This window comes from Sminthopsis crassicaudata, chromosome 2, assembly GCF_048593235.1.
Source record: "Sminthopsis crassicaudata isolate SCR6 chromosome 2, ASM4859323v1, whole genome shotgun sequence".
Lineage (NCBI taxonomy): Eukaryota > Metazoa > Chordata > Mammalia > Dasyuromorphia > Dasyuridae > Sminthopsis > Sminthopsis crassicaudata.
This window is the reverse complement of record NC_133618.1, coordinates 288,003,370-288,026,227: the sequence shown is the minus strand read 5'-3', so window position 1 is coordinate 288,026,227 and position 22,858 is coordinate 288,003,370. Positions and strand designations below refer to the sequence as shown.

At 34.1% G+C, this 22,858-nt stretch overlaps 1 protein-coding gene across 2 annotated transcripts in view; it reads left to right on the top strand.

Moving 5' to 3' along the window:
- CATSPERB (cation channel sperm associated auxiliary subunit beta) overlaps positions 1–22,858 on the top strand; it is a 124,814-nt gene that overhangs the window by 52,223 nt on the left and 49,733 nt on the right. For both annotated transcript variants that reach the window (XR_012486431.1, XM_074289619.1), the window contains exons 14-16: positions 3,028–3,180; positions 15,765–15,909; positions 20,613–20,767. Coding sequence is in view for 1 of the 2 variants with exons in the window: in XM_074289619.1 (XP_074145720.1) it covers positions 3,028–3,180; positions 15,765–15,909; positions 20,613–20,767 (453 nt within the window). In the remaining variant the exon portion in view is untranslated. The remainder of the gene's footprint in view (positions 1–3,027; positions 3,181–15,764; positions 15,910–20,612; positions 20,768–22,858) is intronic.

The following is a 22,858-nucleotide window of genomic DNA, read 5'->3' as shown; positions in this document are numbered from 1 at the left end:
CGTTTCCAGTCAAACATAATGAAAATGTCCATTTTGCAGTTGACCCATGGTATCATTACATAGTACTGCTAGTATTGGTTACAGATAATTAGTCTAGTACAAAGTGGTTTTTGAATAGTCCCTACCTAAAATCATATAATATCAAAGAATTATACATTTGGAAGGGGCTGAAAAAGTCATCTAATCCAATCCCTATCCTGAATATTACTTCAATTTAAACATTAACTTCATCTGAATTTCAATTTGCTATCCCTCAATAAAACTCTTTCCATTTTTAATAACTGATATTACTAGATTAATAACTGATATTACTAAAACAACTGATATTACAAGAAATATAAGACACTTGAGTTTATAATATCTAGAAAATGTGGGAATTAAGGGACAAAGGAAAATAAATTTTAATAGTCCTGTCTAGAATTATAGAATTAGATATTTGTTAGAGACTACAAAGGCAATCTAATTCAATCCCTACTTCAAATATGTCTTATTTTAAAGCATTCCTGGCATATATTCATTATTCCTTTGTTAGAATTCACTGTTCCCTAAAGTGACCTTTTCTGTTTTTTTTTTAACACTCCAAAAATAACTACTCTTACTATGGTTATCATGAGAAATCAAGAGTCCAGAACTATCAGGAAGAGATGAAAATTAAGGGAAAGGGAAATAGTTGCAAGAATACCTAGATCACAGTGACTTATCTCCTTCAAACATCATCCATAAAAAAGTATCTATACTTATTGAAGTTGGCAGTTAAGGCCTATTGCCTAATGAAACCGGGGTTCAAGTACCACCTCCAATATATAACTATGTCAAATGACAATCTCTCTGAACCTCAGGTTCCTCATCTGCAAAATAAGGATGATGATGTCTGTATTTTCTACCATCTGCATTATGAGCATCAAAAGATATATGTCACATATTTTGTAAATATTAAATGGTAGATAAATATTATCAGGTGCTATTAATGGCAAATGTCCACATGAATAAGAAAAAACAAAACCTGTATATCTTTGCTTTTTACATTTGTGATTTTTGATTACAGAGAAATTATTATATTGACACATAGGGGTAGATTTGGGGCAGTTTTTTCCTAGTAAGGAATTTTTTTTTGCTAGGGGTTGTTATTATGCTAGGGATTGGGATTAAGAGGGAGAATGGGGACAAAGATAAGAAGTGTACAACCCTGTAGATTCTTAAAAATTCTGTTTAGGATAAATAATCCTTATCTTATTCCAAATAATGGGTAGTAGAGGGTTATAAATATAAGGAATAGTGGATTAAATTAGACATATCCCTATCTTAAGAAGAGAAAACTGTTCTGGGAATGATAAAAGTTCAAGTATCTCTGATTTCTTTGTTATGGATTTACTCCATACTAACCCAGATGTCAACCTCTTTAGATATTTATGGATTCATGTATTTCTGCAACTGAAAAATATATCAACTTTCTGAAGATGAGCCTCAAAATTGTCCTTGAATGATGAGGGAATAAATACTCATACTCATAGGATTTCCATGTTAACAAGGTTGTCAATAAATCTTTTATTGGCACATTCTTTAATATGCTGTAGAGAGAGAATATTGGAAAGATGGAAAGAATAAGTCAGAAAATTTCTAACTCCAGAATTCCCCCTTAAACAAGACAAAATTGTGACTTAGTGTGAATGTAGAGTGGTTTAAAACAAAAAGGAATTAGGACAGAACTGTGGTCATCCTGGGACAAACAGAGAAGACTGAAAGATATCAGGATGAAGGTTTAACCGGTGTTAATTGTGAGCACTTCCAGGCTAGTTCCACTGAAATAGCAAGTAGGAATCCCTGGAGTTAGTCAGATTGGAGGACAGCCTACATCCCAGCCATGTAATTTTCACCTCCCAGACAATGATGGAAAGTAGGCATCTGAGTTGAGGAAACTTGAGGGAACCTATGCTGATAAGAAATGCCAGGCTCAATTGTGCTGCTGAGACATGGCCTTAGGAGAGAAGGAACTATCATTTAGTTGCTGAGTGCAACATCAGTAGGGCAGAGACACTATTGGCTGTAGCTGCTTACAGAAGGGTAGAGTTATTTGTTTTCAGTTCCAGATCAGAGGGGAGAATTGAAGGAGAACCTGAGACCAGAAGCACTTCCCTCCTGCACTAACAAACTCTTCTATTAACTGTGCAGACAGAGAAGAGAGAAACAAATCACAGAAAATTACAGTGGAATAGAGAAAACCAGGGCTCATCTCCAGAGGAGAAAACTGAAATAAAAAAGCATATCATACCACAAAGAGTAACATTAAATGATCACCTGCCCAAAGAAAATTCATATAAGAATTTTAAAAAGACTTTAAAAATCAAATGAGAGAGATTGAGGAAGAAGAGCAATTCAAAGAAACAAGACTATAAAGAGAAAGTCAATCAACTAGAAAAGGTGATCCAGAGTCTTAATGAAGAAAATGACTCTTTTGAAAACTAGAATTGGTCAAAGGAAGCCAACAAAGTTATAAGGGATCTAGATATAATAAAACAAAATATAAAGAATGAAAAAAAAAGGGTGTGAGATAAGGAAAATAGCAGATCTCAAGAACATATTAAGAAGTGAAAAATAACAATAATTAGACGATCTGAAAGTTATGCTCAAAACAAGAATATAAAAATAAATAACATTGTTCTAAAGTGTTGTGACAAGAAAAGAAAACAGAAATAGAAAAAATTCATTAACCACTATCTGAAAAAAAAAGATGAGAAAAACCTATAAAAACATCATCACCAAATCCCCAAGATTACTTGAAATGAAAATTGTCATATTTTGAATATTTTATATTCTGTTGTATGTATAGCAATGTTTTTGGGGGGTTTTGCTTATTTTTCTATTTTGAAATACATTTTAAAAATATTTGGACAAAAAAAGATCCTGTAATAACTTAAATCTCTAGGCACTAGAAATTCTGAATGAAGGAACAGATTGATGATGGTGGAAAAATCTCTCTGACTTTGTAATTTTATGTAATCCTTTATTCATTTGTTTGTTTATTTTAAGAATAAGATTTCTGTTGCTGTACGGGCTCTACGTAATTCTGTACCACAAGTTCAAGTGAAATTTCCAAGTTTCAAGTTTCCTAATTCTTTTTCTCTTCCTCTTGGAATGGTCTTCCACCCTAGAAGTCACTTTCTCTATGTTTATGGCAATCAAGTGAGTATTAACACAATTTTACTTGTGGCAAGTTTTAATGTGTTAGACCCTTGAACAATATTGAGTGTAATTTCTCTACTTTAAACTATCTCTAAAATACTAAGATTTGAGCAAGCAAGTCAGTTATGAGGCATCTGGAAGGTTCTGGTCCTCTTGGGGAAAAAAGTGAAAATTTAGGTTCCCAACCAATATGTACATCAAATCACCTCCCATAATATGCTAGAACTTCTAAGAAGCCCTCTAATAAACCCATCACATGGGAACTTAATGTCTCCATGACACAAGTTCATGTTAGAATAGAATTCTCTGATCTAAAACTGTGTTCCTAAAATGATTTTACAGCAAAATGGCTTACAGAAAATATTGTTGTGTAGATAGCAATGCCAAATGATATTTATGCTCTGTCTCAGAGATTTTAAAGATACTAATATTGCCATTATGTATTAAAACTAAACACAAAATAAGAAAAAGACAAAATAGAAAAAGAAAGACTAAAAGAGGAAAATAAAAACAAAACAAAATATTGTCATGTGCCCAGTAGAACTACAGGGAACACTCAAAATATGTAACAATAAATTTTCATTTAAAGAAAGCATATATAATAATACAAGTGATTATATCTTTGTGATTATTCATTTTTTCTTTGCTTCATTGTAGCCCATTGTTTTATTCTCTATTGGGCACTTTTTACCTTATTCTTTTCCCTTTTCATAGCCCTGCCCATCTCTCCTAAGGTTAAAATTAAGCACAGATATATTTATATATGTATACATATATATTATATGTGGGTTTATATATTCACCTCTTCCCACCCATGATTTATTTATATACTCAGATACATATACTTACATGTATATACAAAGTTATATGCATATAAAATTTACACATATGTATACAGTTATCTAAAATGACATCAATATGGCTGACATAAAACGTAGATTTCTTTCTTGATTGAATCTTTGACTTTGTCTGAGATCAATGATTACTAGTCCTACTTTTTTCCACCAATAAATTCTATTCCTGAACCTTATTAAAAGTTTGTGTATATCTCTTATTTTCCACACTAACTCTTCTACCTCTGTTCTTAATTTGTCTTGGTATTAACTTTCTTCCATCCATGAATCTCTCCCTTATCTTTCCCCCCACTTTCCCCCTTTCTATTTATCCCATTCCTATTAATATACAGACTTTATCCCATTGCTGTTAATCTACATACCATTCTATACTTCACCTTATCCTATCCTCCCCCCATTTATAGATATTTTTGATTGTTGACATATATATGATTCTAGGACTTGTAGGGTTTTTTTTTTTTTTTTTTGTGTGTGTGTGTGTGTGTGTGTGTATAATGATAAAACTTGTTCTATTTTAATTGCAGTTCCAGCATATTTGAATTGTCTTTTGCTGCTATTTCTTATAGAATTTTCTCTTTGTTCTGGGATTTCAAAATTTAGTAATAATATTTCTATGTGCTTTCCTTATTAGATCTTTTTGAGGTAGTGATTGATAGATCTTTTCTGTTCCTAATTTCTTCTTGTGTTCTATCACTCTAGGACAGTTTTCTTTAATTATTTCTTGTATTATTTTGTCATCCTTTTGTTTTCCAGTCACAGCTTTCAGGTAGTCCATTTAGGTTTTCTCTTCTTGATCTATAATCTAGATATGTTATTTTTCTTAGATATTTTACACACTGTTCTATTTTTCATTCTTCATATCTTGTTTTTATTTCTTGGTTTCTTGTGGTGACCATGTTAGCACCCTGGATACCTTAGAATCAACTGGAGTCAGGATAACCAAAAGTCTTTATTCTTGATCTTTAGCAGTAGAAGTGAAGAGAGTGGATGCATAGGATCTCTGCGACCTCACCTCCTCGTCTCTCTCATCCAGAGTGAGTCTAGCTAGGCTCACTGCACCTCCTAATCCCTCCCACAATTCTCTGTATACACCAAAATTGTGCCAGCACAGGATAGCAGGAAGGACCATTTTCCAAGCATATTCTTGTAGAGTATTGTCCAATCGGTAATTAGTCTCAAGGGCTTGATTGTCCAACCTCAGTGCATTGACTCAAGAGTTTCAGCCCCTTACATCTCCTGCTTTCTTTTGTTTTAGAACACAGGTAGTCACACTATCCCTTCTTCTCAGGGAAGTGAGAACCCCCCCAAAAAGGTGATCACACCCTCCCTGACTTCTCAGGAAAGGAGATGAAAACACCAAAAAGGAGGCGATCATGCCCTGCCACAACTTCTCAGGAAGGGAGGTAAAAGCACTAAAAAGGAGATAATCACACCCTCCCTGACATCCCAGGAAAAGCACCAAAGAGAAGTGGGGATTGCTAGGAGGTTTCTGGGCTGAAGGCTCTTATTAGAAAAAGGTATACATAAACCCATTAGCATGGAAGGTATTACATAAGCACATAGCAATAATTCACAGGCTATTAGTGATGACTCTCCCCACAGCCAGGGCAGGCTCAAAGTAGTGATATAACAAACAATATAAATCAACATGGTGTTGTAAAAGATTTCCAGAAGTCCTAGAAAGGGAGTATGTAAACAACAGTAACACATACACCTTCAGCAGCCAAAAGATAGTCCAAAATCAATCTATTGTCCATTGCTTCACGTATCAGGGAATCCAATGATCCCCATAAGTTTTTGAAGTCCTGCAACAGTCTTTATGTGTTAGGGAATCCAATGATTTCTGCAGATTTTGAAGTCCTGCAACAGTTTTATCATTTCTCAAAAAAATCCAATGATTCCTGAGGGTTTTCAAGTCCTACAACAATCTTATCATGTCTCAGAGAAGCCAATGATTCCTGAAGGTTTAGAAGTCCAACAATAATCTTAGCATGTCTCAGAGAATCCAATGATTCCTGAGGGTTTTGAAGTCCTATAACAATCTTTTCATATCTCAAGGATTCCAATGATGAGGATTTTGAAGTCCCCTTTTTGATGTCCATGAGTCAAACATCATAACTGCCATGCTCTTTCAGTGGTAGGCACAGTTAGCAATGAAACTACCTGATGTTTCTTTGGCCTTCTCCTTCGTTTCAAGGGTCTGCTCCGTCTCTCTCCAATGGACAAGGTGAATACGGCTCATTGGCACCCATCTGATTCCTTCTCCTTTTGTGGAGATACAAGCAAACCTTCTCCCCCAAGCAGTTAGTCTATCTTGTCTTTCCATTCACCACTTTCTGGGTCTCTCAATATCACCTGTCAATTATCTAAAGATAGTGGAGCTGCTCGCACTAGACACTGCCCTTCTGGTGGGTTATAAAACCTGTCTGCTGGAGTTAGTGCATCTTTGTCAAAAATCAAGAAGTTAATAGTATAAAGAGCTAGATTTAGAAGTTCTCTAGGGTTAACTGTGGCTCCCCCTTTCTTTTGTTTTTGGAGGAACATCTTAATGTCTCTGTTTCTCCTCTCTACTATTGCCTGTCCTTGAGGATTAAAAGGTATGCCAGTGGTATGTAAAATCTTATGTTGTGCACAAAAGTGTGCAAAATGTTTAGAAGTATATGCAGTCCATTATCTGTTTTTATTGCTTGAGGCACACCCATAATAGCAAATGCTTGTATAAGGAATTCAGTGACCACTTGGGCTGTCTCTTTTGCTGCTGGTATTGCAAAACTGAATCCTAAAAAAGTGTCTACCACAACATGGATAAAAGAAAGACAATCAAAAGATTTATAATGGGTCACATCCATTTGCCAAATTTCATTGTCTTAAACCACAAGGGTTCTTCCCTAGAGGGAGCATAGGAGCTTGGAAAGGAAGGCAAGCTAGACAGGCTTTTACTATGCTTCTAGCTTCCACTCTTGTTATTCCAAATTGTAAACATAATGCTCGAGCAGCCTGATGATATTTAGAATGAGATTCTCAGGCTTCTTCAAATAAAGGAGTATTGGCCAGCATGGTTAAAAGGCTATCTGCCTTTGAATTGCCATCAAAAATAGGACCTGGAAGTCCACTATGAGAGTGGACATGCAAGATATAAATCTTACCTGGATGCTTTCTCACTCTCTCTTGAAGTTCCTTAAAGAGCTGATATATATTGTAGGCTACAAATTTTATTTGGGCTGTAGCAATTCTTTGTACCACACTTACTGAATAGGCCAAGATAGATATTATATTTATATCTCCTGGATAATAATTAATAGCTAGAATAATTGCATACAATTCATTCTGTTGAGTGGATTGAAAAGGAGTTCTGACTACTCTCTTTACAGTTAAGTCATAAGAGTATACAGCACAAATGTCATGTTTGGATGCATCTGTAAAGATATTTGGTCCTTTAAGAGGAACTTTAGAAACATTTTCTTCAAGAATCTATCACCAATTATGTAAAAGTCTGGTGATCTTTAATGGAGACCTTTGTGTAAAATTTGGATACATGGCTAATAAAATTTGCCACTCTGGGATGATTTCACAGCACACATTAACTTGTGCATTGGTATAAAAGGTGTATATCTTGCCAGATCTTATCCCATATAATTTTACTGCTCGCTTAATGGCCTTTAATAAAATTCTAGCCACAAGCACTGGGTAAGGAGTAAGGCTTTGTTCTGGTTGTGCTGGGAGGTCACCCACTCTATCACACTGTCTCCTTGATGAAGGACTGCTGTGGGAACCTCTTGTAGCAAAAACTGATATTTCCAAGGGTTTTTAAGTGACTCTTTCAATCACATTGGATAAAGCCAATTCAACTTCTCTCAAAGCCACTTGAGCTTCTTTTGTAAGCTGGCGTGGTGAGTTTATAGCATTGTCTCCCCTTAAAATGTCATATAATGGTTGCAGTTGATAGGTATTCAAGCCTAACACTGGACTCATCCATTGGATATCTCCTATCAATTTCTGGAAGTTATTTAAGGTGTTTAGCTGTTCTTAAGGAAAGTTTTTGTACTGTAAGCACCTTAGGGTATACTTTATATTCTAAATATTGAAAAGGAGCATGTCTTTGATTTTTTTCTGGAGCTATGTGTAATTTGTAGTTCCTTAGTATTTCCATGGTCTTTTGTAGACATACTTCTAGCATTTGTTCCTCAAGTGTATATCCCAATATATCATCCATGTAATGTAATAACATTACTTTTGGAAATGCTTTTCTTACTGGAGTAAAAGAAGCAGCAACATATATTTGGCACATAATCAGGCTGTTTTTCATTCCCTGTGGCAAAACTGCCTATTCATATCTTTTATAAGGCTCAACTAAGTTAACACTGGGCACTGAAAAAGCAAATCTTTTCATGTCCTTATCTAGAGGGATAGAATAGAAACAATCCTTAATGTCTATAACCCAAATAGGCCATTCTCTAGGCAATTGAGTAGTAGATGGAAGTCCAGACTGAAGAGTTCCCATAGTTTCCATCTGTTTATTTTCCTTTCTTAAATCAGTCAACATCCTCCATTTTCCAGATTTCTTTCTTACAACAAATACTGGGGAATTCCAAGGATTTAGAGAAGGTTGCAAGTGTACTTGGTCAAGTTGCTCCTGTGATATATCTAATAAGGCCTGAATTTTATCACTCCCTAAGGGCCACTGCTCTATCCATGCTGATGTATCAGTTTTCCATTGGATAGTAATAGGTGAAAGTGTTGGCAGGCCTTCACAGAAACCCTGCCTAAAAAGCCAAAGTACTCATTTTTATTCCTAATTGTTGTAACATGTCTCTTCCCCACAGATTGATGGGGATTTTTTCAACTATAAAAACAGTAAAAACTCCTGTTTCACCTTCAAATATCCATCTCAAAGAGATAGCACTAACTTCAGCTGCTATTGATCTTCCTATGCCAGATGTGTAGGTATCTGCTTTAATCTTTGGCCAGTGACTGGGAATTTGGCCATTTCCTGGAATCAGTCTATATTCTGACTCCCAATGGCCTCTGTTGCATTTTGGACATGGGGTATTAGATCTTGTTCTCCCACCATGTTTTCTCACTCTGTCTCTATGCCAACATTGAGCTTTCAAATGCCCTACTTTACCACATTGAAATGAATGACAAGTCTCTCTAGAAGTCTCTTGCCAAAAGAATCCTGTCTTCCCATGTTGGGATCTTGGGAACTCTGCATCATAACCTGGTTATATAAGGTATTTGTGCCCACTGTGGCACAGCATTTTATGATCTCCTCTAAAGGAGCATCCTTGCGTGGTCCTTGTTTAATCCTTTTATAAACCTCATTAGTATTTTCTTTAGAAAGTTGCCTTATAATAATGTCTGTTACTGCGTTTTCACAATTAGTTTGTATGACAGCTGAATGCAAACGTTCCACAAAATCAGCAAAGGGTTCATTTGTCCCTTGTGCAATTTTTGTGAAGGTCTTAACCCATGTTGTTTTTACCAGGAGAAAAGCCCATGCTTTGATTGCAACATCAGCAATTTGCTCATATGCTGCTAAGGGGTAATTAATTTGTACTGAAAGTCTGCATAAGAATCTATACCAGTTAGTTGGTCATAGGTGATTGGAGGATTAACTCCACTATGACTATTTTGTTGGGCTTGTATCCTACAGAGCTCACTATATTCAGAAAGCCATAACAAGTTTTGTCCAGGTTCTAAGCATGTCCTTGCTATAAATTTCCTGGTTACTAGGGGTTAAGACTTATTAAGCCAAATTCTGTGATAACATCTTAACATAAGCTGATGTAGCCCCATAAAGAAAGGAAGCCTTTTTCTGGTCTTTGAGGATTTCTGTATCAAAAGGAATGCATCTTCCACTTTCTTGATCTGAAGAGTTAAACTGTTGAATCATTGGATACATATTACAAATTAGCTAAATCTTGGCCTTCTTCTGTGGCTTTGAGTGGTGCCTTTTGCAATCTAGTCATAGAAGGGGTGATTGCTGGGGGGAGGTGCTGGTGATATCACTACCCTTCCCACTATTCCTCCTCCCTCCATCCCAGAAGGTGAAGTTGTTGGGGACATGTCAAGAACCAGTTCTGGTTTAGGCGGGGTTGAAGCTACCTTGTCAGAGCTAGAATCACCATGCCCTTCACCATGCCCTTCATCCTCACTTAACTCCACATGCCCTCTAGTGATATTGCTATTAATCTGGCTGTTCTGAAAATTTTTCTTTTTTTTATAATTTGCAGGACTCTTTAAGGCCAATTGTGTTATGTTGTATATATAGAATGTTCCCTAGGAAATTGAATGATGACCTTTATCATTGTAGTATTCACAAAGTTGTTGTCCTACCTGCTTCCAATTATCTAGCCCTATTTCTTCTTCCTTTAAGAACCAAGGGGATGTGCTTTCTAATGTACCCAAGAGTCTAGTGATCTGCAACCAAGTTATAATTAAATCTTGTCCTTTGATCATCTTAAGCATGCTTTCTATAGCACCCCCACCCCAAGGGGGCTGGGGCTGGGGGAGAATCTTTTCCTAATATTTCCCCCATTTCAGCTAAAAAGGTTACTAGTTTAGCCCTTAACAAAGTAAGCTCCCTGTTTGTCTATTAAAATATTCACCCTATTTCCTGGTCCCTGAGGGCTTCTTCAGTGAAATTAGGGTCCTTGGACCTTCGTTGGGCACCAAATGTGGCAACCACATTAGCACCCTGTATACCTTAGAATAAGCAAAAGTCTTTATTCTTGGTCTTTAGCAGTTGAAGTGAAGAGAGTGGATGCATAGGATCCCTGCAACCCCACCTCCTCATCTCTCTCATCCAGAGTGAGTCTAGCTAGCCTCACTGCACCTCCTAGTCCCTCCCACAATTCTCTGTATACACCAAACAATTGGGCCAGCACAGGATAGTGGGAAGGGCCATTTTCCAAGCATATTCTTATAGAGTATTGTCCAACCAGTAATTAGCCTCAAGGGCTCAATTGTCCAACCTCAGTGCATTGACTCAAGAGTTTTAGTCCCTCACAGTTTCTTATAGTTTCATTGGATTCCCCTTGTCTAATTCTAATTTTTAAAAAATTATATTTTCTTTAAGATTCTGTGTTTTGATTATTCTTAAGGACTTGTGATGAAAAATCCTAACCATAGAGAAGGAACCGATGGTGATGGTGGGTGAATACAGATTAAAGCATTTTCTCTTTCTCTCATTTTTTAACTTAATTTTTTAGGGTTTTTATTTTCATTTAGAGTGGGAGACATATGTTTTCTTTCACAGCTTGACTTTTATGGAAACATTTTGTCTAACTTCTCATGTGGTCTCTCATTTTTTGGTGAGGGTAAGGGAGAAAACCTGGAACACAAAAATTTTTAAAAAACAAATGTAAAATTGTTTTGAAGGTACCTGGGGAAAAATATTAAATAAATAAAATAAATCTCAAAAAATAAACAATCAAACCAACCGGGAAAAAAAGACTTTGTCTCCTTTTCTAGTTAACTTGTTTTCATAATCTTTTTTCTTAAATGGTTCTCATTTTTTTTTTTTTCAGTTTTTCCTCACATTTGATTTTTGGAGTCTTTTTTGAGTTCTTTTATAAATTCTTTCTGAGCAGGTAGCCATTTAACATTACTCTTTGGTTTAGAAGAGCCTTTTTTACTTCATTCTCCTATTCTGAAGATGAACCCTGGTCTTCCCATTTCTCACAGAAAGTTTCTAAGATAGAGTTCTTTCTTGTTCATTTTTTTTAAAAAACGAGAATTATTAGTTTAAGCACTTCTAATTCTGGATGAGGATGATGCGTCTAGCTTCATTTCAGCTCTCCCTTCTACCCTGAAATTCCAAATTTTCACTCCACTTTTCTGGAAAAAAACTCCATTTTCCTGAAAGTGCCTGCAACCTTTAATTTCCCTGTCCCACTGCTTTTGCACTCATAGAGTATGCTGGCTCTTTCTCGTCCAAAGGCAGCATCTCAGCACATCTAGACCTAGTATTCCTAATCAGCAGAGGTTCCCTCAGTCTTCTGGGTCTCAGACTCCCTGAATCTCTAATTTGTTTGGGAGGTTAAAAGTTCCTGTGGTTTAGGCTGAAGTTTCAGCCCAGATTTCTACAGAGCTAATCAGGAAGTGTTTAACCTCAGTCCTGGAGTCTTTCTTCAGATCTTTTCTAGTTGTCCTAGGAGGATTTCTGTTCTGCTCCAAGTCTTTCTTGTTTTTCACTGGTTTATGCTTACCCTGAGGCACCATTTTGTGTTGTTTGCGAGAGAAATCTGGAGAGTTTGGAATTTTCTGACCTACTCCGCCATCTTCTCAGAAGCTTCCATTTTTTTGAATCTTCTGATATATCTTTTATTCTGCAGAAAACCAGTGAGTGATAATTGGCAGCATCCAAGGAGAACTATTTTGCCACCATACATAGGACTATATACATATTCTAAACCTAAACAATTGTGGCTACAACTACAATTAAACACAAACAAGATTTAACGATTGAAATTTTAAAACAAAACTATATTATTAATTTAGGTCTCAGTAATTCAGAATTTGTGATAAATCTAGGAAAATATAATTGATGTCTATCATTGCTATGTTTGTGGAAAAAATTCTTAAAATTACTATTTGGATGCATGCTTACAAAGATTATTTTTAAACTAGTTATTAGAATAAACTTTTTGAAAAACGTTATAAACAATAGATTTTCTCATTAAATTATCATTGTAGGTGATATAAGGGTTTCTTTTAGGAAATATTTATTTGAAATTTCTTTTCATCTTAAAAGAAATCAGCCAATGATTTATTATAAATTATAATTCAAGTCTTTTGATTTTCTCCTTAAATTCAGCTACCTCACTCATAGGATTAATCTCATGGTTAAGTCCAATACTAACATTTTTTCTTCATAATCATTCTACTTCCCTCAACCCTTTCTTATCACAAGCACCCAAGGGTGAGCTTCCAAAAATCTAATTATAATAGTATTTTTGTCTTTAAACATTTAAATTAATAAATTTTGCTTTGATCTATCACATGACCCCTATTGAGTTAACCAATCACCATGTAATCTTCAGTAATGTTTTTGAAGTAGATTCCAATACCTGGATACTTTATATAGTAAATGAAGATGAATTGTTAATAAATTGGAATAGGTCTAAGATATTGGGACAAATCATTTACTTATTTGAGAAATCTAGTTGGCAGAGGAAGAAATATTGAAAGCTTCTAGGAATTATTTTATAAACCAATTTTAGGAGGAACGTTACCAAAAAGAATAGAGACTTTGACTCAAAAAGCAATCAGGATACATCAATAGTTATATTTTTGGAAAATATTTTTGAAATTCAGTTACATACATATAAAAATATTCATGGTGATAACTGGAAAACTGTTAGAATTTTATAAATTATTCTCTATAGTAGATCATGTTTTTATATCTCAAAATTGACTCAAAGATGTAGATAACAAAAGATCTCAAAGTGTTTTTTTGATAACAAAAAGGAAACAAAAGATGCTAAAAGTTTTGCTTAGGTGCCACAAAATGTAGCATTAAAAGTGTTTCTGCAAAATAGTCTCTCAAGAATGTATTAACATCACAGAAAAATTTTTGAGAAAAGCAACCATAGAAATAACTCTGTTCAATGTTCCTCCTATTAGTAATAGCTACTGAGGCATAAAATTGGCTTGCCACAGGTGTTCTGTAAAAGTGTCAAGAACAAGAAAGAATACACACACACACACACACAAAAGCACACACACACACACACACATCATAGAATAGGTGTCAAAATATATCCCCCTCACATTTAGCATATAGAAAACCTGTGGGAGGGAGTGGGCAAAAATATAAAAGATGAATCAGTATGAATGCTTACCACCTAAGCCAATAAGAACATTTACATTGATGCCATTGAAAATCAATTGAAGTATTCATTTAAATGCCATTAGAAGTCAAAAGAGTCAAAAGCAATTTTGTCTTAATGATGGATGAGATCTGTATAGGTGGAGAAAATAGGAGAAATGATTCAAGTTATGTGGAAAAGTATAGAGCAAAAAACCCCATTTATTAGTAGCCATGTTCTTATTTTTATTACCCATATTTGCCCACTCTAAATTTTGTCCTCAGGAGTTAATAGTTCTTGAGGACTGGTCTTGTGATTTTAGAGCCATTTGCTGATGCTCAGCATATGATGAGTGTTGTTGGCAGAATTTAATCTAGATATACCAACTTAAAAATCTCTATTTATTTGAAAATATTTAACAGGCATATCTCATTCAATAAACAAGTATTTGTTAAGCGTCTACTATGTGTCAGGCACAATGCTAGATTCTTGGTGATACAAATAAAGAATGAACCATTCTCTATTCACAAGGAGCCTACAATAAAATAGGAAAAATAAATGTATATGATTTATAGACATATATGCATATATGTCTTTGTACATTATATATATAATATAAAGAAAATACATAAATATTAAATGAATATTTGAAATAACTAGAAAATATAAAAATAAATAAAAATAGAGTGTATCAAAAGAATAAGGCTCTTTGAGGCTAGGAAAGGTAATTATTTCCATAATATTAATCCACTTCTGCTTTTCTGATATAAACAGGAAAACTTGCCAACAGTGACCATGGGTTTCTTTTGGGGTGAATTTTATCCCTTAATTATTTTAATATGTTTTAGCCTCTTACTAATTACCAAATAATTGAGTTATTTCTTCATTGTTTGTAAAAAATTGTCTAAATGTTTTCTCTCAGTTTAGAAATGCCATTTTTCTTTTATACTACCTATATACTCACATTTAATAGAAATTTTTCTTTTAGTTCATTTTAAACTTAATGTAGTTTCAGCTTTAAATACCTACTCTCTTTCTCTGTCTGTGTCTTTCTGTATCTCTGTCTCTCTATCTCTCTGTCTCTCTCTTCACCCTCTCTCTTGTCTGTCTGTCTCATACAAATACCCGCCCATCACAGAGTAATTCAAATAAAATGCACAAATGTAATAATTTGTTATTTATTGAATTCAGCACTCAGTCTCTCATAACCATGCCATTGTAGCACTTCTCTCCATGCTGAGATGTTTTTCTTTTTTTATTTCTTCTATTTAAAATCCATTGGTTTCTTCAGGGATCTGTTCATATATTACCTCCAATGAAAAATTTGCCTACTCTCCTTAGATGTTAGTACTTTACATCTCTCTTCAAATTTTCTTTTATCTATTACTGCTTGTGAACATGCTTCACTCTTCCAAAAACTTGCATAAACTGTTCAATGAGATTTTTGCTAGCTCCCTCACAGGATTCATATTATTGTTGAATTGGACTTAGAATACAGAGTGTGTTTCTAAAGAATACACACACACACACACACACACACACACACACACACACACACATATATATATATATAGTATATATATATATATACATTATATGTATTCACAACTTTCATTTTTCATCCAAATCTGACTCTAATGCCAACTTTTCCATGAAGGCCATTCTTGAGTCTCCCATTTATTAGCATTCTCTTACTCCTCATATTACCTTTTACTTAGTTATGTATTTGTTTGTTATATCCTCTAATAGGCTGAAAACTTATCAAAGAAGGGTGTTGAGTTTTTAAAATTTGTATTATCAGTACCTTTTAAACAATGGGTAAATAACAAATGTGAATAGAATTGTATAGTATCTTTCTGATGCAGTATACCTCACGTTATAAAACAAAAAGATTTTTTGCTATTATCTTTTCCCCTAGGTGTGGCTTTCAACTGATGGGGGCAACAGTTTTGTGGTGTTAGGCTATATGTCAGATGACCCCATCCAGCGCACCTACCATTCTTTCTATAGTGCAGATATTATCTTTCTTTCTGTGTCTTCAAGAGTTCATCTTTCAAAGGCAGGTAAGGAATTCAGATACAGTCATTAAAAATGGGGCAGATGCTATAAGCAATTATACATCTTTTGAAAGGGATGACTTTCTACCCTTCCAGTTCTGCCTTTGCTGGGGGAGTATTGTTTTTTAATGTATTTATTTAAAATGTTAATTCAAATTAAGAAAAAAGACAGAAAAAGAAAAAAATAAGCCTTGTCATGTGGCCAGCAGAACATCAGGAAAGAATCAAAATATGAAACAATGAATTTCCATTTCAAGAAAGCATATATAAATAGTTGAGGGCTGGAGCCAAGATAGCAGAGTGAAGCCTGGAAAATACTCAAACTCTCTACTTCCCTCAAAAACTATATGAAAGTAAGCTTCTGAATGGTTGGACAGAATAAAAATGTTCTCTAGTTCAAGATAGATTGGAAAAACTTCAAGAAAGGTCAGTCTCATTGGAGTGAAAAGGGTGTTTGGCCCAGGTCACAGACTCTGAGAAAGCTGGTGAGAGGGTCTTAATCACAGAAAATAAGCAACTAAAACAGTCCTGGCTCAGTAGAGCAACAGATCACTGGGGCAGCCTCGTGTCCCAAGTCAGAAGAGAAATTTTGGGAAATTGGGCTATTTCCTGAAAAGAACAGACAAAGCTACCCACTGCAAACAAGGGGCCCTGTGTTCAAAGCCAAGGCTCAGAGCTGCCCAGGAAGTTTGGGACAGTGTATCCTTTACCTGAGAAGCTGAGCTCAACTTTAAATTGTAAAAAAATAGGAAATACCAAAAGGAAAGGAAAGAAAATGAGCAAGAAACAGAAAAAAAATCTTGACCATAGAAAACTACTATGGTGACAGGAAAGACCAAAACACCAACTCAAATGAGGACAAAATATCCACAGAAGAAATCTTAGAGTGTTATGAATTGGTCTGGAGACCAAAGAGGCTTCTTGGAAATGCTCATAAAAGACTTTAAAAGGCAAATATGAGAGTGGGATGGTGGAGGCAGTAGCTATGAGGGAATGAAGAATAGATTAAGAGATTATATAGATTAAAAAGCCTTTAGTGAACTCCCCAAGAAAAAATCTCTAGGGCCAGATGGATCCACAAGTGAATTCTACTAAACATTTGAAGAACATTTAATTCCAATACTAAATAATCTATTTGGAAATAAGTAAATAAGGAGTACTGTAAAATTCTTTCTATGACACAAATATAGTACTGAATCCTAAACCAAGAAGAACCAAAATAGAAAAAGAAAATTACAGACTAATTTCTTTAATGAATATTGATGCAAAATTTAAAATAAAATCTTAGTGAAGAGATTATAGCAGGATAATACACTATGACCAAATGGAATTTATACCAGGAATGCAGGGCTGGTTCAGTATCAGGAAAACTATTATCATAATTAAGTATATCAATAACAAATCCAACAGAAATCACTTGATAATCTCAATAGATCCAGAAAAAAGCATTTGACAAAATATAGCATAAAAACATAGAGAACATAAGGATAAAGGGAGCTTTCCTTAAAATAATAAAATCTACACCAAGCATTATTTGTAATGGATAAAAGCTGAAAGCATTCCCAATAAGATCAGGGATGAAACAAGGATGTCTGTTGTCACCCCTATTATTCAATATTGTACTAGAAATGAAGGTTTTAGCAATAAGAAAAAAAAAAAATCAAAGGAATTACAATAGGCAATGAGAAGATAAAACTATCACTTTTTTGCAGAGGATATGATATACTTCAAGAATCTTAGAAAATTATCTAAAAACCTACTGAAAACAATTAATAGCTTTAGCAAAGTTGCAGCACATAAAATGAACCCACACAAAATCATCACCATTTCTATATTTTATTGCAAAGCCCATCAGCAAGACAGGGAAATTCCACTTAAAATAACTGTAGAAAAATATTTAGGTGTCTATCACTTTCAATACAAACTCAGGAACTATATGAACACAATTACAAAACTTCTTACAAAAATATTGTCAGACCAAGTGGAAAAATATCGATTGCTCATGAATAGGCTCAAGCTAATAATAATAAAAATGGCAATTCTGTCTAAATTGATCTACTTGTTCACTGCCATACTAATCAAACTGCCAAAAGACCTTAGAACGAGAAAAAATAAAATTCATCAGGAAGAACAACAGATCAAGAATACCAAGGGAATATATGGAAATAAATACAAAGAATGGTGCCTAGCAGGACCAGACCTAAAACTATATTATAAAGCAGCAGTCATCAAAACCATTTCCATTTGGAAATGAGAGGTGGATAAGTGGAATAATTAGATACACATTACAGAATATTTAATTATATATAATAATCTAGATTTGATAAAACCCCAAACTCCAACTTCTGGAATAAGAATTCACTATTTGACAAAAACCAGAGCCAAAGGGAAAAACCATGGGAGGCATTAAAAAAAAAAAAAAAAAAGAAAGAAATGAACATAGCATGTGTTGATTTACAGTAAATCTCCATAGTTCTTTTTCTGGACACAGATGGAATTTCCTATCTAAAATCTATTAGGATTGCTTTGGATCATTGAAACACTGAAAAGAACCAAGTCTTTCACAGTTGATCATTGCACAATAACAGAATTGCTATTATTATGTACAATATATTCCTGGTTCTGCTTGTTTGTTTATTTGTTTTTGGTTTTTTTTGGTTTTTTGTTGCTGCTGCTGCTGCTGTTGTTGTTGTTTTGCTGAGGCAATTGGGGTTACATGACTTGCCCTGGGTCACATAGCTAGTAAGTGTTAAGTGACTGAGTTTTGCTCAGCATCAGCTGCTGTAAATCTTTCCAGTCATTTCTAAAAGCAGCTTTTCATCTTTTTTTATAGAACAATAACATTCCATTATGTTCATATAACACAACTTCTTCAACCATTCACTAATTGATGAACATCTGCTCATTGTCCAATTCTTTGCTATCACAAAAAGAGCTGCTATAAACTTTTTTGCATATGTGGGTCCTTTTCCCTTTTTTATGATCTCTTTGGAATACAAGCCCAGTAATGGCAATGCTGGGTTAAAGGGTAGGCACAAATTTATAGCACTTTGGATATAGTTCCAGATTGCTCTTTAGAATGGTTGGACTATTTCACAACTCCACCAACAATGCATTAAGTATCCCGCTTTTCCCACATCGCCTCCAATATTTATCATTATATTTTCCTGTCATCTTAACCAATCTAAAAGGTGTGAGTGCTACCTCAGAGTTGCTTTAATTTGCATTTCTCTAATCAATAGTGATTTAGAGCATTTTTATGTGACTAAAAATTGATGGCTTTAATTGTTCATTTTTTTGAGCTTTATCAATTGGGGAATAACTTGTATTCTTATAAACTTGACACAGTTTGTTATATATTTTATAAATGAGACTTTCATCAGAGATGCTGGCTATAAATTTTCTCCCTTCTCCAAATATCTGATAGATAAATTATCTCTTGCTCTCCTAATTTGTTTATGGTATCATTCTTTTTGCCCAAATCATGTACCCCTTTTGACCTTATTTTGATATGGGGTGTGAGAGTTAAGTCTATGTCAAGTTTATGACATATTATTTTCCAGTTTTCCCATCAATTTTTGTCAAATAGTGAGTTCTTATTTGAGAAAATGGAGATTGGACATTTATTAAATATTAGATTACTATAGGCCTTGACTATTGTATAACATACAGGTTCTTAAAGGAAAAGTTTGAAGGAAAAGGAAAAGAAGGAAATAGAAAATAAAATTATGCTAGTAGGGGACCTCAACTTTTCCATCTCAGAACTAGATAAACATGACCACAAAATAAATAATGAAAAAAGTTGAGAAGATAAATAGAATTGCAGAAAAGGTAGACATGATACACCTTTAGAAAAAAATTGAATGGGAATAGAAACTAAAGAATAGAAAAAAAAGATAGCTCTACATGACACTTTTACAAAAATTAGCCATTTATTAAGCCATAAAAATATCATCATCAAATGTAGAAAAGTAGATTTTTTTTGGTTGAAAGTCCTCTATTTTATTAAATATCAATTTCCCCTTTAAAGGATTATTCTAATTTTTTCTAGGTAGGTTATTCTTGGTTGTAATTCTAGTTTTTTTACCTTCTAGAATATGATATTCTAAGCCTTCTGATCTTGTAATGTGATAGGTGCTATATTTTATATTATCCTGACTATTTTGTCATGTTATCATAACTATATGATATTTTAATGTATTTTCTCACTGCTTTTGAAGTACGTTGATATTTTAGCAGGTGGCATATGTATTTTGTTAGTATTTCCAAATATTATATGCTCTGTCATGTGTTGCATAGGACTTATATTCTAATATGTGAAGTTTTCTTGTATTGAAAGATTCTAATGTATCATGAGAGAGTCTTGAATCGAGGGATATATAAGTTATGATTAGTATCTTTGTCTTGTGTAATATTGTGTGTATGGATGTGACTTGCATCAAACCTTGCATCAAACTGTACCAGCTGGGCTCTGCTCTGTTTGTGTGACCTCAGACATTTTAGTGCATACTACATATCAGGACTGCTTAACCTGAAAGTCCATGCACAACCAGGGTCAATGGATAGATTTCAATGAGTTTATGAACTTTGTTGGGGAAAAATACACTTCTATTTCTACCAAATGATCTTGTTATTGTATCCATTCTTATTTTATTTTTTTAAAAACAAGGCTTCTTTTTAAAAATTCTTTTCTCTTTTGCTTCTATTAGGATTAAGAACTTATACTCAATATGGAAAAATCAAAACAACAACTTTTGAAATATACTATGACCATGTAGGCATTGGAATTTTAGTCACTCTTAAAAGTAATACATATAATGGCATAAATAAAGAGCCTCTGTTATCTACATCAGCACTAACATCGGTCAGTGATAATACATGTTGAAACTGCTTGTTCTTTTAAAACAATGTTTAAAATCACTTCCAGTAGCACAGGACTAGCATACTTTATAGATATATTGTTATGCTGCTTTCAGAAACACCAATTTTAAATTAGTGTTGTCTCCATTAATTCATAGCACCTAATGATGGCCTAATATACCATTATTGAAGTTAGCACTTGCCTCTGATTCAAAAAGCAAATGATATCTTGACTAGAAAATGTACGTGAGCCTTCAAGAAAATTGATAGAAGTATGATCCTAATAAGACAAATCGAATTCAAATTGACTTCCTGAAATGGTTGATTCTCACTTTTGCCTCCATATGTGTGTGTGTGTGTGTGTGTGTGTGTGTGTGTGTGTGTAGGTATGTATGTGTATATATATTTATATATCATAAATGGATGTATATAGACATATGTATACACAATGCACACATATATACACATAATTAGGCATATTCATACTTATAGGTAGTGTTTGTATATAGATCACGCTACATAAAACAGAAGTGTATGTGTATGTGTGTGTATATACATATTGTGTGCAACTGTTTTATGGATCTAGAGTTATATAGATTGATATCTCAATTTTTTCTTCTGATATTCCAAATACAGAGATAATCTTTGTGTTCCATGTATTTTCCAACCAAAGTAAATCAGTGATACAATACATACATTTTATTGTACCTGACAAAATTCCAACAATTTATGAATGGTATAAGTGAAAACAATTGACAGTTGATAGTTTGGGCCTTTTAATAGTTACAAAGTGTCATCTCACAAGAAATACATATGGGTTAGGATAGAAGAATTTGTACAGTAAAATTGAAATACATGCATATTTTAAGAATATGCTTTATTCCATAATTTCAAGGTATTACAGTAATATGGCTAGCAGATTTTAATCAATAATACAAACAACAAACATTTATTAAGTGCCTGCTTTTTACCAACCACTGTGATAAGTGCAGAGAATACAAAAAAGTCATTGATAGTCCTTGCCTCAAGAGGAGACAACATGCAAACAAATACATAGAAAGCAAGTTATATTCTGGACAAATGGGAAATAATCAACAGAGAGAATGGAGTAGAAATAAGGGTTGGGAAAAATCTTCCTTTAAAAGGTGACCTTTTAAATTAGGACTTAAAAAATCTAGAGAAGTCAGAGTTGAGGAGGGAAAACATTCAACGCATGAAGGACAGCCAAAGAAAAGACCCAGAGGATTCTTAAAGTTAGAGTGACTTCTTTGTGGAACAGCTTGGAGGCCGATGTCACCAGATCAAAGAGTACATGGTGGGGAGTTAGATGTAAAAAGATTGAAAAAAGAGATGATAAAGAGCTTGAATACCAAACAGAAAATTTTGTATTTGGTCCTGGTTGTAATAAGGAGTCACTGGGATTGAGTGGGGGATAGGAGTAACATGGTTGGACCTGAATTTAAAAAAAAAAAAATCAACTTAGTGGCTAAATGTAGAATGGATTGAATGGAACTGAATGGAGTGAGAAGAGATTTGAGGCACACATACCCACGAGCAATAGTCTGGGCATGAGAAGATGGGCGCCTATGCTAGAGTTTTGGCATTTTCAAAAGGGAAAAGTAGGTGTATGTGAGATACTTAGATAAAATCAAAAGGTCTAGGTAACAGTTGGATTTGGTGCATGAGAGACAGGGAGGAATCAATCCTAGACTGCAAGCCTGACATACTGGGAAGATAGTGGTGACCTAATGAATTTTATTTTGGATTTTTAAGCTAATATATAGGCTCTGAGCTGTCTCTCCTAATATATCCAAGGTGATTGATATTTTCAAGATAAATCACTGAATAAAATGATAGACCTGTGATTTGGAAAAGGTATTTTGAAAATATAAAGAAAATATTTTTTTCCTATGGATTTATCTGCTATAGAAGTACAAAATTTATTTTCTCATCTTAAAGTAGAGACTCAATTACTTTTTCTCTATAAACTTCTCAGAGGAAGAGTAGGATAGTTTAGGAATTGGGTGCACTTTCTAAGTTCCTTTAGACATTAAATCTATTTTCATAGGTTAATTTTACAAAATGTATGTGCATT